General features: G+C 42.8%; 1 protein-coding gene across 3 annotated transcripts in view; it reads right to left on the bottom strand.

Annotated features, from left to right (window-relative positions):
- Window positions 1-11,791, bottom strand: part of MAST2 (microtubule associated serine/threonine kinase 2) — a 220,341-nt gene extending 208,550 nt beyond the window's left edge. For all 3 annotated transcript variants that reach the window (XM_042950962.1, XM_042950958.1, XM_042950960.1), the window contains exon 1: window positions 11,606-11,791. In XM_042950962.1, coding sequence (XP_042806896.1) covers window positions 11,606-11,791 — 186 coding nt within the window. The remainder of the gene's footprint in view (window positions 1-11,605) is intronic.
- Window positions 11,792-14,154: the final 2,363 nt, after the last annotated feature.

Genomic DNA, 14,154 nt, shown 5'->3' with positions numbered 1-14,154 from the left:
TCAGCTCAGGGCAAGATCCCAGGGTTGTGGGATCGAGCCCCACATCAGGCTCCACAATGAACATGGAGCCTGCTTGAGATACTCTTCCTCTCTCTCTCTCTCTCTCCCTCCCTCCCTCTGCCACTCTCCCTCACTTGCTCGCTCACTCGCTCTCTCTAAAATAAAACTTAAGGGCTTCTGGGAAGATGGCTGCATAGGAGGACGCTGGGCTCACCGCCTCCTGCGGATCAATTAGATTCCACCCACACCTGCCTAAATAACCCAGAAAATCGCCAGAAGACTAGCAGAACAGATTCTCCGGAGCCAAGTGTAGACAAGAGGCCCACGGAAGAGGGTAGGAAGGGCGGAGAGGCAGTGTGCACTACTCGGACTGGCGGGAGGTAGCCGGGGTGGAGGGGCGGCCCGCCGGCCAAGCAAGTCTGGCTTGCAAAAGCAGAGGGGCCGGACAGAGCGTGTTCTGACAGCAAGCGGGGCTTAACATCTGAAAGGTTATAAGTTAACAGATCTGCTCGGAGAACAGGAGGGCTGGAGGACAATGGGAGGGAGAGTTGTTGAGCCCCGGACCACAGAGCTCAGCTTGGCGGGGGGAAAAAAGGCGCTCACTAGCGCCATCTCCCTAGTCCAGTCCCCAGCCAAAATCCCAAAGGGAACCAGTTCCTGCCAGGGAACTTGCTTGCACTGCACAAACACCCAACACTGTGCTTCTGTGGATCCATCCCTCCATCAGCGGGTCTGACTGCCTCCCGGTGCCGCAGGACCCCTCCTAAAGCGGACAACGGAAGGAAAAGCGAGCTGAGCCTGCCCCTCCCACCCCCGTGCACCTTGCCGATCCACCCCAGCTAATATGCCAGATCCCCAGCACCACAAGCCTAGCAGTGTGCAAGTAGCCCAGACGGGCCACGCCACCCCACAGTGAATCCCATGCCTAGGAGAGGGGAAGAGAAGGTACACACCAGTCTGACTGTGGCCCCAGCGGTGGGCTGGGGGCAGACATCAGGTCTGACTGTGGCCCCGCTCACCAACGCAAGTTATTCAAGACAGCACTGGGGAAGTGCCCTGCAGTTCCGCACCACTCCAGGGACCATCCAAAATGACGAAACGGAAGAATTCCCCTGAAAAAAACCTCCAGGAAATAACGACAGCTAACGAACTGATCAAAAAAGATTTAAACAATATAACAGAAAGTGAATTTAGAATGATAGTCATAAAATTAATCACTGGGCTTGAAAACAGTATAAAGGACAGCAGAGAATCTATTGCTACAGAGATCAAGGGACTAAGGAACAGCCAGGAGGAGCTAAAAATGCTATTAATGAGCTGCAAAATAAAATGGAAACGACCACAGCTTGGATTGAAGAGGCAGAGGAGAGAATAGGGGAACTAGAAGATAAAATTATGGAAAAAGAAGCATCTGAGAAGAAGAGAGAGAAAAAAATCCAGGAGTATGAGAGGAAAATTAGAGAACTAAGTGATGCACTAAAGAGAAATAATCTACACATAATTGGTATTCCAGAGGAGGAAGCGAGAGGGAAAGGTGCTGAAGGTGTACTTGAAGAAATAATAGCTGAGAACTTCCCTGATCTGGGGAGTACCTTCTATACACAATTTTATTTTATTTTATTTTATTATTTTATTATATGAAATTTATTGTCAAATTAGTTTCCATACAACACCCAGTGCTCATCCCAAAAGATGCCCTCTTCAATGCCCATCACCTACCCTCCCCTCCCTCCCACCCCCCATCAACCCTCAGTTTGTTCTCAGTTTTTAAGAGTCTCTTGTGCTTTGGCTCTCTCTCCCACTCTAACCTTTTTTTTTCTTTGTTTTCCCTTTCCCTTCCCCTCCCCCATGGGTTTCTGTTAAGTTTCTCAGGATCCACATAAAAGTGAACACATATGGTATCTGTCTTTCTCTGTATGGCTTATTTCACTTAGCATCACACTCTCCAGTTCCATCCACGTTGCTACAAAGGGCCATATTTCATTCTTTCTCATTGCCACGTAGTACTCCATTGTGTACATACACCACAATTTCTTTATCCATTCATCAGTTGATGGACATTTAGGCTTTTTCCACAATTTGGCTATTGTTGAGAGTGCTGCTATAAACATTGGGGTACAAGTGCCCCTATGCATCAGTACTCCTGTATCCCTTGGGTAAATTCCTAGCAGTGCTACTGCTGGGTCATAGGGTAGGTCTATTTTTAATTTTTTGAGGAACCTCCACACTGTTTTCCAGAGTGGCTGTACCAGTTTGCATTCCCACCAACAGTGCAAGAGGGTTCCCGTTTCTCCACATCCTCTCCAGCATCTATAGTCTCCTGATTTGTTCATTTCGGCCACTCTGACTGGCGTGAGATGATATCTGAGTGTGGTTTTGATTTGTATTTCCCTGATGAGGAGCGATGTTGAGCATCTGTTCATGTGCCTGTTGGCCATCTGGATGTCTTCTTTAGAGAAGTGTCTATTCATGTTTTCTGCCCATTTCTTCACTGGGTTATTTGTTTTTTGGGTGTGGAGTTTGGTGAGCTCTTTACAGATTTTGGATACTAGCCCTTTGTCTGATATGTCATTTGCAAATATCTTTTCCCATTCCGTTGGTTGCCTTTTAGTTTTGTTGGTTGTTTCCTTTGCTGTGCAGAAGCTTTTTATCTTCATGAGGTCCCAATAGTTCATTTTTGCTTTTAATTCCCTTGCCTTTGGGGATGTGTCGAGTAAGAAATTGCTGCAGCTGAGGTCAGAGAGGTCTTTTCCTGCTTTCTCCTCTAGGGTTTTGATGGTTTCCTGTCTCACATTCAGGTCCTTTATCCATTTTGAGTTTATTTTTGTGAATGGTGTGAGAAAGTGGTCTAGTTTCAATCTTCTGCATGTTGCTGTCCAGTTCTCCCAGCACCATTTGTTAAAGAGACTTTTTTCCATTGGATATTCTTTCCTGCTTTGTCAAAGATTAGTTGGCCATACGTTTGTGGGTCTAGTTCTGGGGTTTCTATTCTATTCCATTGGTCTATGTGTCTGCTTTTGTGCCAATACCATGCTGTCTTGATGATTACAGCTTTGTAGTAGAGGCTAAAGTCTGGGATTGTGATGCCTCCTGCTTTGGTCTTCTTCAAAATTACTTTGGCTATTCGGGGCCTTTTGTGGTTCCATATGAATTTTAGGATTGCTTGTTCTAGCTTCGAGAAGAATGCTGGTGCAATTTTGATTGGGATTGCATTGAATGTGTAGATACCTTTGGGTAGTATTGACATTTTGACAATATTTATATTTCCAATCCATGAGCACGGAATGTTTTTCCATTTCTTTATATCTTCTTCAATTTCCTTCATAAGCTTTCTATAGTTTTCAGCATACAGATCTTGTACATCTTTGGTTAGATTTATTCCTAGGTATTTTATGCTTCTTGGTGCAATTGTGAATGGGATCAGTTTCTTTATTTGTCTTTCTGTTGCTTCATTATTAGTGTTCTATACACAATTTTAGAAGCTGGAAATATAGCAGTGAGAAAAACAGACCCAAATTCCTGCCCTCATGAACCATATATTCTAATGTGGAAGGATGACAATAAACAGCAAACACGTTAACAGTACCAGGCGGAAAAAAAAGAAGACATGCATAAAAAGAAGGAAAGGGAATGACTACATGTTACCTTATTTTTATTTTTAAAACTTTTTTAAAATGTTTATTTATTTTGAAAGAAAGAGAGAGAGGGAAGGAGGGGCAGAGAAAAAGGGAAAGAGAAAATCTCAAGCAGGCTTTGCAATGTCAGCACAGAGCCCAAGGTGGGGCTCGATCTCACAAACAGAGATCATGACCTGAGCTGAAATCAAGAGTCGGATGCTTAACCAACTAAGCCACCCAGGTGCCCAACTTCTTTTTTTTTAATATTTATTTTGAGAGAGAAAACAAGGGAAAAGGGCAGAGAGAGAGAGAATCCCAAATAGGCTCCATGCTGCCAACATAGAACCCAACACAGAGCTTGATCCCATGTACTGTGAGATCATGACCTGAGCCGAAATCAAGAGTCACTTAACCAACTGAGCCACCCAGCTGACCCTCTCCCCTTCATTCTTTATCCCCCTTCCTTGCTTTATTTTTTCATAGTACTTATCACCATATAACATAGTACATATTTTATTTTATTACCTGATGTTCCCTCTACTATAATTTCTTGGCCTTTTGGCTAAGATCAAACATGACATTCCCTCTACTAGAATAGACACTTCATAAAAGCAGGGTTTGTGGCCTGCCTTTTCCACTGCTGTAATCCCAAGAGTACTGAAAACAAACAAAAAACTGTTGAATCAAAGAATAAATGAAAAAAGGAGCAGTGTAGGATTAATAAAGTTTTTTTTAAGATGGAAAATAATATAAATATTATAGCCATATTAATGAGAACAAAACATACAGAGCATACAACAGAAAAGAAAAACTAATGATTCAGGAATATGAAGGAATGATTTCAAGAAGAAAACTCTTAATTGATGTAGGGGTTGTCCTTGGTAAGAGTAGGAAGAGATTATCCATAGCAATAGGAGAGAGGGCATGGAATATGGGTACAGATACAGGTAGGTTGGGTAATTTATAATGGGAGCTTGTGGAAGTTCTCTTCGGATTTTTTTTCCCTTCAGTTAAACAGGAAACAAGGATATCAACTAAGAGTAAAGAGGACAAAGAGAGTTTTGGAGATTTGAGGAGAAAAATTAAACTATCATTTAAGAGTGAATGGACTAGGGAAATGTCATAGGACTGAGTGGCAGTGCTGACAGACTCTTTGAGGTTCCTGATCACAAACTGGGATGTCACCATGGTCATGTTTTTCTCCAGCCACATTCAGCTGCTTAGACACAGGTGCAGAATAGCCAGAGTTGGCGTAATGATGGTTGGAATTTAGTCAAGCACATATGCCAGAAAGGGGAAATGGCAAAGAAACTGGAGGTACATGCACAGGAATGATTATGATAGCCCATGAAATGTTAAGTTGAATAGGAGGGAAGTTGAAGCATGAGGTGACTGACAATGAAAAGATGATTTAAAACAAAAAAACATCAACTAGAGGTTCCAAAGACCTTGAACCATTTTTGAAGAGGACATTCTAAAAGAAGTGTGAAATAGAAAAATGGAGGATGATGTGAAGGTCAGAGTGTGGTAAGCTCAAAACTAAGATTTTAGGGGCACCTGGGTGGCTCAGTCAGTTAAGCTTCCATCTCTTAGTTTCGGCTCAGGTCATGATCTCACAGTTCATGAGTTCAAGCCCCACATCAGGTTGTGTGCTGACAGCGCAGAGCCTGCTTGGGATTCTCTCTCCCTCTGTACCTCCCCCACTGATTTGCTTGCTCACTCTCTCTCAAAATAAATATTTTTTTTAATCTTACATTTAAAAAAAACAAAGATTTTAGAGGTGGAACAATTATTGGTAAGGATGAAATATACCTAATGAAAATGGAAGTAGAAGGTTCAGGTTGATGTCAATTTCTCCCCTCAATCATTTACTATATATCCATTGCGTTCATGGCTGTGGTAAAGGGAAGAGGAAAGAATCTTTGAGAGTTAATAATGAGGCTCAAAGCTAAAACAAAAGGTTGCCAACTATGTCTCACTAACTGCATTTTGTGGAAGTCCTTACTCCTAATAACATCTAGCCTCTACTCTCCCTTGAGGGCTTTTTCTTCTTCACCCAGGGCTAGGCCTTGATCCAACAACCCCAGTTTTCAACTTATTTGGAACCTCAAGTAGGTATATTAATGATGAAAAACAATCATCACCTGCTAATGAAAAGTAATAATTACCAAGGTACCATAGGGATTTAATCAAGAAAATACAAAGCTAGGTAACAAATTTAGCAGAGAATCACACAGCAGTTAAGACCAGCAATGAAGAAGGTAACAATCATTGCAAGATTCAGCTGCCTTTGATACTCATGACTATAGGTCACCATCAGTAACTGGGGTGGTAAAGCCTTTAGGCTGATCATTAGGCTAAGAGGCATCCAGTAGAACAGAGACAGAAAAATCAGGAACATTGTCCAACCCACTTCAACCATCCCAGGCTCTCTACTCCCACTACCTTTGACGAAATCAAATCTTCCAAAGCCACCACGTTTTCAGGAGCTGGCCTTTACCCATTATACTTGTGGATAAGAGGCAAGGGAAGGCTAATAAACTTTCTATACTGAAAACTCAAAAGAATTCTCAAATGTCTATGTCTCAATCACCATGTCCAACATTCTATCCCCCACACCGTTGCCAAAGTAATCCAGCTAAAACACAAGTAAGACCATCTTGCTTCCCTATTTATTACACGTTTACATAGTACTAAAGAGCTTCTATAACCCAGGCTCCTTCAGTCTCTTAACTAACCATCTATGCCTTTAACTTTATGCTCCAGCAATACCAAGTTGATTTTAGTTCCCTACATACAATATGCAGCTTCCCCTCTGTCTTTCTTTCCTATGTTTTTGCCAATGTACTAACATTATACTGCAGAGGAAAGAGATGTTGCTGATTTCCATGAAAATAATTTTGCAAATTTCTCAATGGTGCTGAGGGAATATCTTCTTCCATCCTCAAAAATGTCTCATTTCCTTTAATTGGCTATTTCTATCATGCTATTATTATTCGAATGCCCCCAAATTCAAAATATTTGAAGAATTTTCTATTCATCAATAAATACTTACCAACTAATGTGAGCAAAGCCCTGTCTATGCATTATAGTAGAAAAATTATATCGTTCTTACATTTAACCATTTACAACTTAAAAGCAGAAATGAAATAATACAAAATGAATACAGAAGGATAAAAGTGCTAAAACTCTAATTCATTCACCCACTCATTCAGCAAATCTTTATTCAGAACCTACCATATACCATGTAGTGGACAAAACAATGTTATAGAAACAAAATGAGATAAGAATTAGTATTTATTGGGGCGCCTGGGTGGCTCTATCAGTTACACATTCGACTTCGACTCAGGTGATGATCTCACGGTTCATAGGTTCGAGTCCTGTGTCAGGCTCTCTGCTGACAGTGCAAAGCCTGCTTGGGATTCTCTCTCTCTCTCTCTCTGCCCCTCCCCAGCTTGTGCTCTCTCTCTCTCTCTCTCTCTCTCTCTCTCTCAAAAATAAACATTAAAAATAATTTTTTTAAGAATTAGCATTTATTAAGTCCCTATCTAATGTGCTTTCTAATCATTTTTTCATTTTCATTTAATATCATAGAACCAAAGCTTTCACTTTCTGGATCACAGATTTTTGAGAACTAAAATTTCAGGAGATTTAAAGATTTATTAAGCCTAATCAAGGATCCTCTTAGGAAGAGCTCACCTAGAAAAATAACTTCAAAGAACAGTTTCTGTAGCATTTGAGCTAGGCCTGGAACCTTGAGTAGAATTTCAATGGGCAGAGGCAGAGAAGAGTTTTTCAGATGGATGATTAATTAAAATAAGTATACGAAAGTGCCCAACAGTAAACAAATATTTACTGACCGCCAACTACTACAACCAGTTAAAACACTAAGGTGATACAATGAATAAGACAGTCTCTGAGGAGTATTTTCTCTGATGAGAGACTGATAACCAATTAGCATGCTCATTGAGCAAATATCTGTTTCAAGCACCACCACATGTTTCTTTCTTTTTTTTTTTTTAAGATTTATTGTTTTTAAGTAATCTCTACACCCAATGTGGGGCTCAAACTCACAACCCCTAAATCAAGAGTCACATACTCCACCCACTGAGCCAGCCAGCCAGACACCGCCACATATCTGTTTCTAATAAATATTCAGACGAATAACTATGTTTCAAATACCACAGTAGGCCTTAGGTGCACAACAGTAAATCAAACAATGTAGGCCTCAAAGAATTTATAAAGCAAAGTCTTGGGGAAACAAGAGAAGCGGCATCTAACTCCAATTCTTCGAATAAAAAGTGGTATCAAGTAGACCTTGAATGCCAAGATCTCCAGACTTTATTCTATGGGTAAAAAGCTAATGAAGGTTTCCGAAGATACAGAAATGGAATGATCATTTAACAAATATTTATCTACTACCGGAACTCAGGTAAGCAATGAGTTATAATCTTTTGGGTTTTTTTTTTTTTTTTTTTTTTTTACCAGAATGCATTATAAATTAGAGGTTAAAAGACTAAAAGCAGAGTAAATGCACTTAAGGTATTACAACAACCAAGACAGAAGTTTATAAATGCTTAATTAAGGTGATGACAGTGAGAATAAAGATTTGAAAGGCATCATGAAGGCAGAATCAGCAAAATCTGGGTTAGGGGGTCAAGGGAGAGGGGAAGTCAAACACCAAGGATACAACTTCAAGCTGGATGACAAGGAAAAGGAATGACAGGGAAAAGCACATTTCAAAGGAGAAATAATGAATTCTATTTTAAGGATATAGCAAGCCACTGATCTTCTAGAGATCCAAGTCATGCATCCTCTTCAGAACTTACTCCAAAACACCAGCTAGTATGTAGTATAACAAGCATTGCTCCACGTCATGAGGAAAGGAGAACAAAGTCACCTGTGAGAGTCAATGCTTATTGATCAGCTAAGCTTACTCCCTGAATGGACATAATCCATTCAGCCTCATAATACACACAACTGAAATTTTTATCTTTTCAAAATCAAATTATTACAAGTTATGGACTTTCAAGGACACTATCAAATTATAAAAATTACAATGTTAAGATCACAAATGCTGAGTACACTATAGTGGAAACATCAGAGAAAGAAATGGAAATGTAGAGCTAAGGGAAAAGGTCAAGCTTGGGAACTCAGATCACTCTACAAGGAGGTTCTGTGACACAAGGCCATGAATAAAAGAAGATCAGAGACCCTTGTTTCACATCCTAAATACTTGCCATGAATAGGGTAGGCCTGCAAAAACACAAGAGTACAATAAATGAGAGAGCTAAGAACAGAGGACATATCCTCAAGAAACATTTATGAGAAAAGAAAACAAAAAAAGACACACAGGAAGCAGTCAGAGAAAAAGGAGTGCAGTGGTCGTTATGACAAGAGATGAAAATATCAAGAAGGAACACCTGAGCAACAGTGATAAATAGTTCACAGAAGTCAGAGAGAATGAAGACTGGGCTGAAGACTATCAAATTTAGTCATTTAAAGTTCCCTGGGACTGCTACATATCTCTCTGCATAATTCTTTCACAATGAAAACTTTACACAAGTGCCATGCATTATTTTGTTATTTGAAAAAGAAGTTTTAGTATCATTGTGGACATTCGCACAATGGAAAACTACACAACAATGAAAAAGAACCATTTCTACAAGGAACAACATAAATGAATCTCACAGCCATGATTTAATGAAAGAAATCTAGTCAGAAGAGTACAAACCGGGAGATTCCATGTATACAAAGCTCAAGAAGGGGCAAAACTAATCCATGGCGATGAAGGTTGGGAAAGCAGTTACCTTTGGGGAAGCATAATAACTGGGAGAAAACACCAAGGGGCATACTAGGGTATTGGACATGTTCTACATCTTGATTTGAACAGTGGTTACATGGATGTATTCAATCTGTAAAAATTCATGGGCTGAATGAACCTTCAATTTATGCACTGTATTTAAGTCACATTCAATAAAAAAGTAAATATCATACAAAGCAAAAAGCATATAAAGTTATTAGTGACCATGAAGACATCAGTTTTGGAACAGTATAAGTGTAGAAGCCAAACTATAAGGGGTATCTGGCTGGCTCAATTGGAAGAGCATGTAACTCTTGACCTCATGGTCCTGGGCTGAGTCTCATGTTGGATGTAAATATAAACATACTTTTAAAAAAAGAACACCAAACTGTAATATGAGGAATGTGTACAGGTGAGGAAGCTAAGACAGTGAATACAAACTCATTTCCCAAGAGGGTTGCTGGTAAAGCAAAGCAAAGCAAACAAATTAGCTTAGGTGGGTTACACAATTCAGGGAAACTGTTGTTTCATTTTTTAGTTGAGGTATAAGACAAAGAGAAAATAATATACATAACAAAGGCCTCCACTAAATGAGAGAGGATAAAATCAAGGACAGAAGTACAGGGATAAGCCTTGAAGAGGAGGATGAATACTTCTTTCTCTAGAATTGAAGCAAAAGATGAGTGAACACAGAAATTGTGAGCTAGAGGGGCACCTGGCTTGCTCAGCTGGTAGAGTATGTGACTCCCAATCTTGGGGTCATGAGTTAAAGTCCAACGTTGGGCAGAGAGCTTGCTTTCTTACTTACTAAATAGATAAATAAACAAACAAACAAATAAAATTGTGAGATAGAGAAGAAGGGAAAATCAAATAACCCTGAACTCTTTTGTGAACCATGCAATAAGGCCAATTGAACTGAGTAAACTGAATCAGGAAAGGATCAGAGCTTTAAGTACAATAAAAGTTTCAAGTAGGTACTGGAGAGAATATAAAAAACAATATAAAAAACTGGGGAAATTACATCCAGGGACAATGTTCAGTGGCCTGAAAGCAAGGGCAGAGATAGCAGATGGTGCAGTCTACTCAGAGCTGGGTGCAGAATAAAAGATGAACAAAACGTAGAAAAAAATCCAAGTGCTAGCGTGTGCATCAATGAAACTATGTAATGAAGAATGATGTCTAAGTAACATACTTATTGAACTGATGGAAAAGAGGCAGGAGACCTAATAAAAGTCTTGAATGAGTCAAGGATGAATTTACTAGGGTCTCAAGTAGAGCTGTGCAAAGAGAAAGCTGTCACTAGAGTTCACTACTACAGAATATTTTTCTGCAAGTCGCACAAGGTCAAGGACCACATATTCTCCTTTCACTGCACCTCCTACAGCTACTAGTGGCAACTTCTCCTGCCTCATAAAACTGACCTTTATCCCCTATTTCTATGCTTGATTAATAAATTATACAAACACATCCTATCCATTCAGAAACTCCATGAATAGTTTTACACTGCTTTCTGTTTTCCCATTAAGGTGTTTTCAGTAGTAAACTCCTAGAAGGCAGAGCCTATCTCTCTATAAATTCTGTTCACAGCGCTGGGTTTGGAATTGCACATATGCAGGTGTTTTAAAAAGTGCTTTCTTGTGAAATAGATCGTTACCGAAGGGAATCTTGAATATTTGAACACACTCCACAACACTATATAATGATGGCCAAATAAAAGAATGCTTAGGAATGGCAACTGTTTTTATAACTGTCAGGACAACCTCTAGGAAATAGGATAACATTTACTCTATCATACTGATTTTCCCTACTTTGCACTATTTACCCTTCTGGCTAACTCCTCAGTATCCTTTAGTAAGCCTATTCTTTGCAGTTCATTTACTCCCAGGCCACATTCCAGCGTCCCTTCTTCGCATCCAGAATCCCGGACTACAAACGCTCATAGGACCATTTTTCCAAACCCCTATTCCCCCATTTCCCTCCTATTCAACCCCAGGCCATGACTTCCATTTTTCCACTCCCCAGTTTTCTGCCGCTCCAGACCTTCCTTTAATCCGGCAGAACTATACAGTCCCCACCCCTCAAATGCCCTAGCCCAAGTCTTCCCGCCTGAGATCCCCCTCCCCCACCGCTCCCATTCAGGCTCCCGCTCCCCATCCTTTCCCTCCCGGACGCCGGCCCGCCTTACCTGCTCCTTCACCTCGGGGCCCGAGGGCCCGGTCCGCTCCTCCAGTAGCTGCCTCCCAGGAGGCGCTCGCCGGCGCGACGGCAAGGGCTGGGGTTGGGGCAGCTCCGCCGCCCGCTGAGCCCCATCCTCCCTGCAGGCGGCCGGTGGTGGCGGCTGCGGTCGGTCGCGGCAGCGGCTCCGCTTCATATCTGTGGCTGGGCCCCTCGGGCGTCAGCGCCACGACTGTCCCGGCCCCGAACGGCCCCGGGCCGCAGCGCTGCCGCGCCAACCACCGCCCGCGGCCACCATGGCCGGGCAGGCGCCCGAAGCCACCGACCCAGCTCGCAGCTCTTCCGCGCTTTCTGGGGCTTCAAGCGCAGCAACCTCCTCGGGGCTCCTTAGGGAGGCGGCAGCATCGCCGCCGCCCGTCTTCTCCCACCCGGCACACGCTTGGCCGGCCACCCGCCGCCGCAGCCGCCGCCGCCGCCACCACCGCCGCCGGCTCCCCAGCCAGCAGCCAGCCGGCGCGCCCGCCTCTGGTCCGGCCCCGCCCCTGTCCTCCCCACCTCGCGCGCGCGCGCACGGGGAACCCGCCCGCCACCTCCGGCCGCGCGCGGCCTCCGGCGCACGCGCCAGCGAACGGTCGCGAGAGACGCGCCCGTGGCCTCCCTGCTTGGTGGGTAAAGCGGAAGGGGGCGGGCCTTTGGCGCGTCTGCTGCGGCTGGGGACGCTCATTGATCTTTTCATTCATCCATTCATGAAATTGTGTGCCTGGCCAAGCTAAGTGCTAGGGATCTGAAAGTGAGTTAGAACTGATTAGTGTCTTCAAGGATCTAGGGGGAGTGGGAACAGGAACAAGGAGACAAAATATGCAATTAATTAATAGAATACTAACGTATGCCTTTTTATTGACCACCCACCAACTGTCTTCACTTCGCGCTTTGGATGCAGGTTTGCTCATTCTCGTGTTACAAATAAGGACGAGGTGAAGTGACATACATCAGGTCACTCAGCAAATCAGTGACCAAACTAGACAGGATTCAGATTCTTGCTTTTTGTCCCTTTCTACTGTTTCCTGCTGCTTCCAGAAAGTAAGACAAGGTATGGAAAGTCCTATAAAAGAGGAAGAAGTAATGGATTCCTTCTGGGAGGAAGAGGAGGACAAAAAAGCTTCTGGAACAATCCTCATGATTCCCCACTGACAATGAAGTCATATTATAGCCCAGTCTAGCCTGGCCACAGCCAGTCCAGCTGTGGCCTGGGCAGCCCTGCCTGCACTTCCAGTGACTCATCTTCTCAGCAACGTGGCTTAAGTTCAGCCCTGTCTGGCCTCCTCCTTCTGGCTTTAGCTGGTCTGCCACAATGTTGCATTTTTCCTGTTTTGTCTTGAACACAGTTCTTTCTCATAAGGCTTTCCTAAAGGCTTCACCCATTTTTCCTGGGCCTCCTCCCTGAACCCTCTTTGAGAAGTAATAGCCAGCATTATAGAGTACTTACTTACTGGATACCAGACACTGTGCATTCAATTCACACATACACAAGCAAGAGGTAAGTTATATTATTTCCAGTTTACAACTGAGGAAACTGAGGCTCAAGTTGCATAACATGCTCAATATGACATAGGTCATAAATGCAAAGCCAGGATTCAAACCAAGGTCTGTCAGATACCAGAGCCTACGCACACAACCAAGCATACAGCCTATTATCAGTCTGCCCCTGTATTCCCTGTTTCAGTTCCTCACCATCATCCATCCAGTTTCCTCAGCCAGAAATTTGGAAGTCATCCTAGACTCTTTCCCTTCTGCCCCCACATCTAAGTAATCAACAAGTCCTTGTTGCTTCTGTGTATCTAGTCTGTCTCCTATTTCCATCCCAATGACACCACCTTAGCTCAAGTCCTACCTTGTCTCACTTGACTGGGAAACTTTCTAAACTGGTTCACCTACATCCACTCCCTTTCTCTTCAAACGCATCCTCCAAAAAGCCTTTCCAAGAATCTTCACATAAGATGATGTCACTCAGGGCACCTGGGTGGCTCAGTCGGTTAAGCGTCTGCCTTTGGCTCAGGTCATGATAGCATGGTTCGTGGGTTCAAAGCCCTGCCTCAGGTTCAGTGCTGACAGCTTGCTCAAAGCCTGGAGCCTGCTTCGGATTCTGTGACTCCTTCTCTCTCTGTCCCTCCCCCTCTCACACTCTGTCTCTCTGCCTCTCAATAATAAATGTAAAAAAAAAAAAAAAAATTTTTTTTAAAGGTGATGTTACTCCTTTGTTTAAAAGAGTTAAATGGAGGGGCACCTAGGTGGCTCAGTAGGTTAAGCGTCTGACTCTTGATTTCAGCTCAGGTTATGATCTCACAGCTTTGCAGTTTCAAGCCCTGCATCAGACTCTGTGCTGGCAGCATGGAGCCTGCTTGGGATTCCCTCTCTCCTCTCCCCGTCCTGGGCTCACGCTGGCTGTCTCTCTCAAAATAAATAAATAAACTTTAAAAAAAAATTAATGTTTATTTGACAGAGAGAAAGAGAGACAGATTGTGAGCAGGGGAGGGGCAGAAAGAGGGGAAGACACAGAAT

The sequence above is a fragment of the Panthera leo genome, chromosome C1, assembly GCF_018350215.1.
Source record: "Panthera leo isolate Ple1 chromosome C1, P.leo_Ple1_pat1.1, whole genome shotgun sequence".
Classification (NCBI taxonomy): domain Eukaryota; kingdom Metazoa; phylum Chordata; class Mammalia; order Carnivora; family Felidae; genus Panthera; species Panthera leo.
This window is presented reverse-complemented; position numbering and strand designations above follow the sequence as displayed.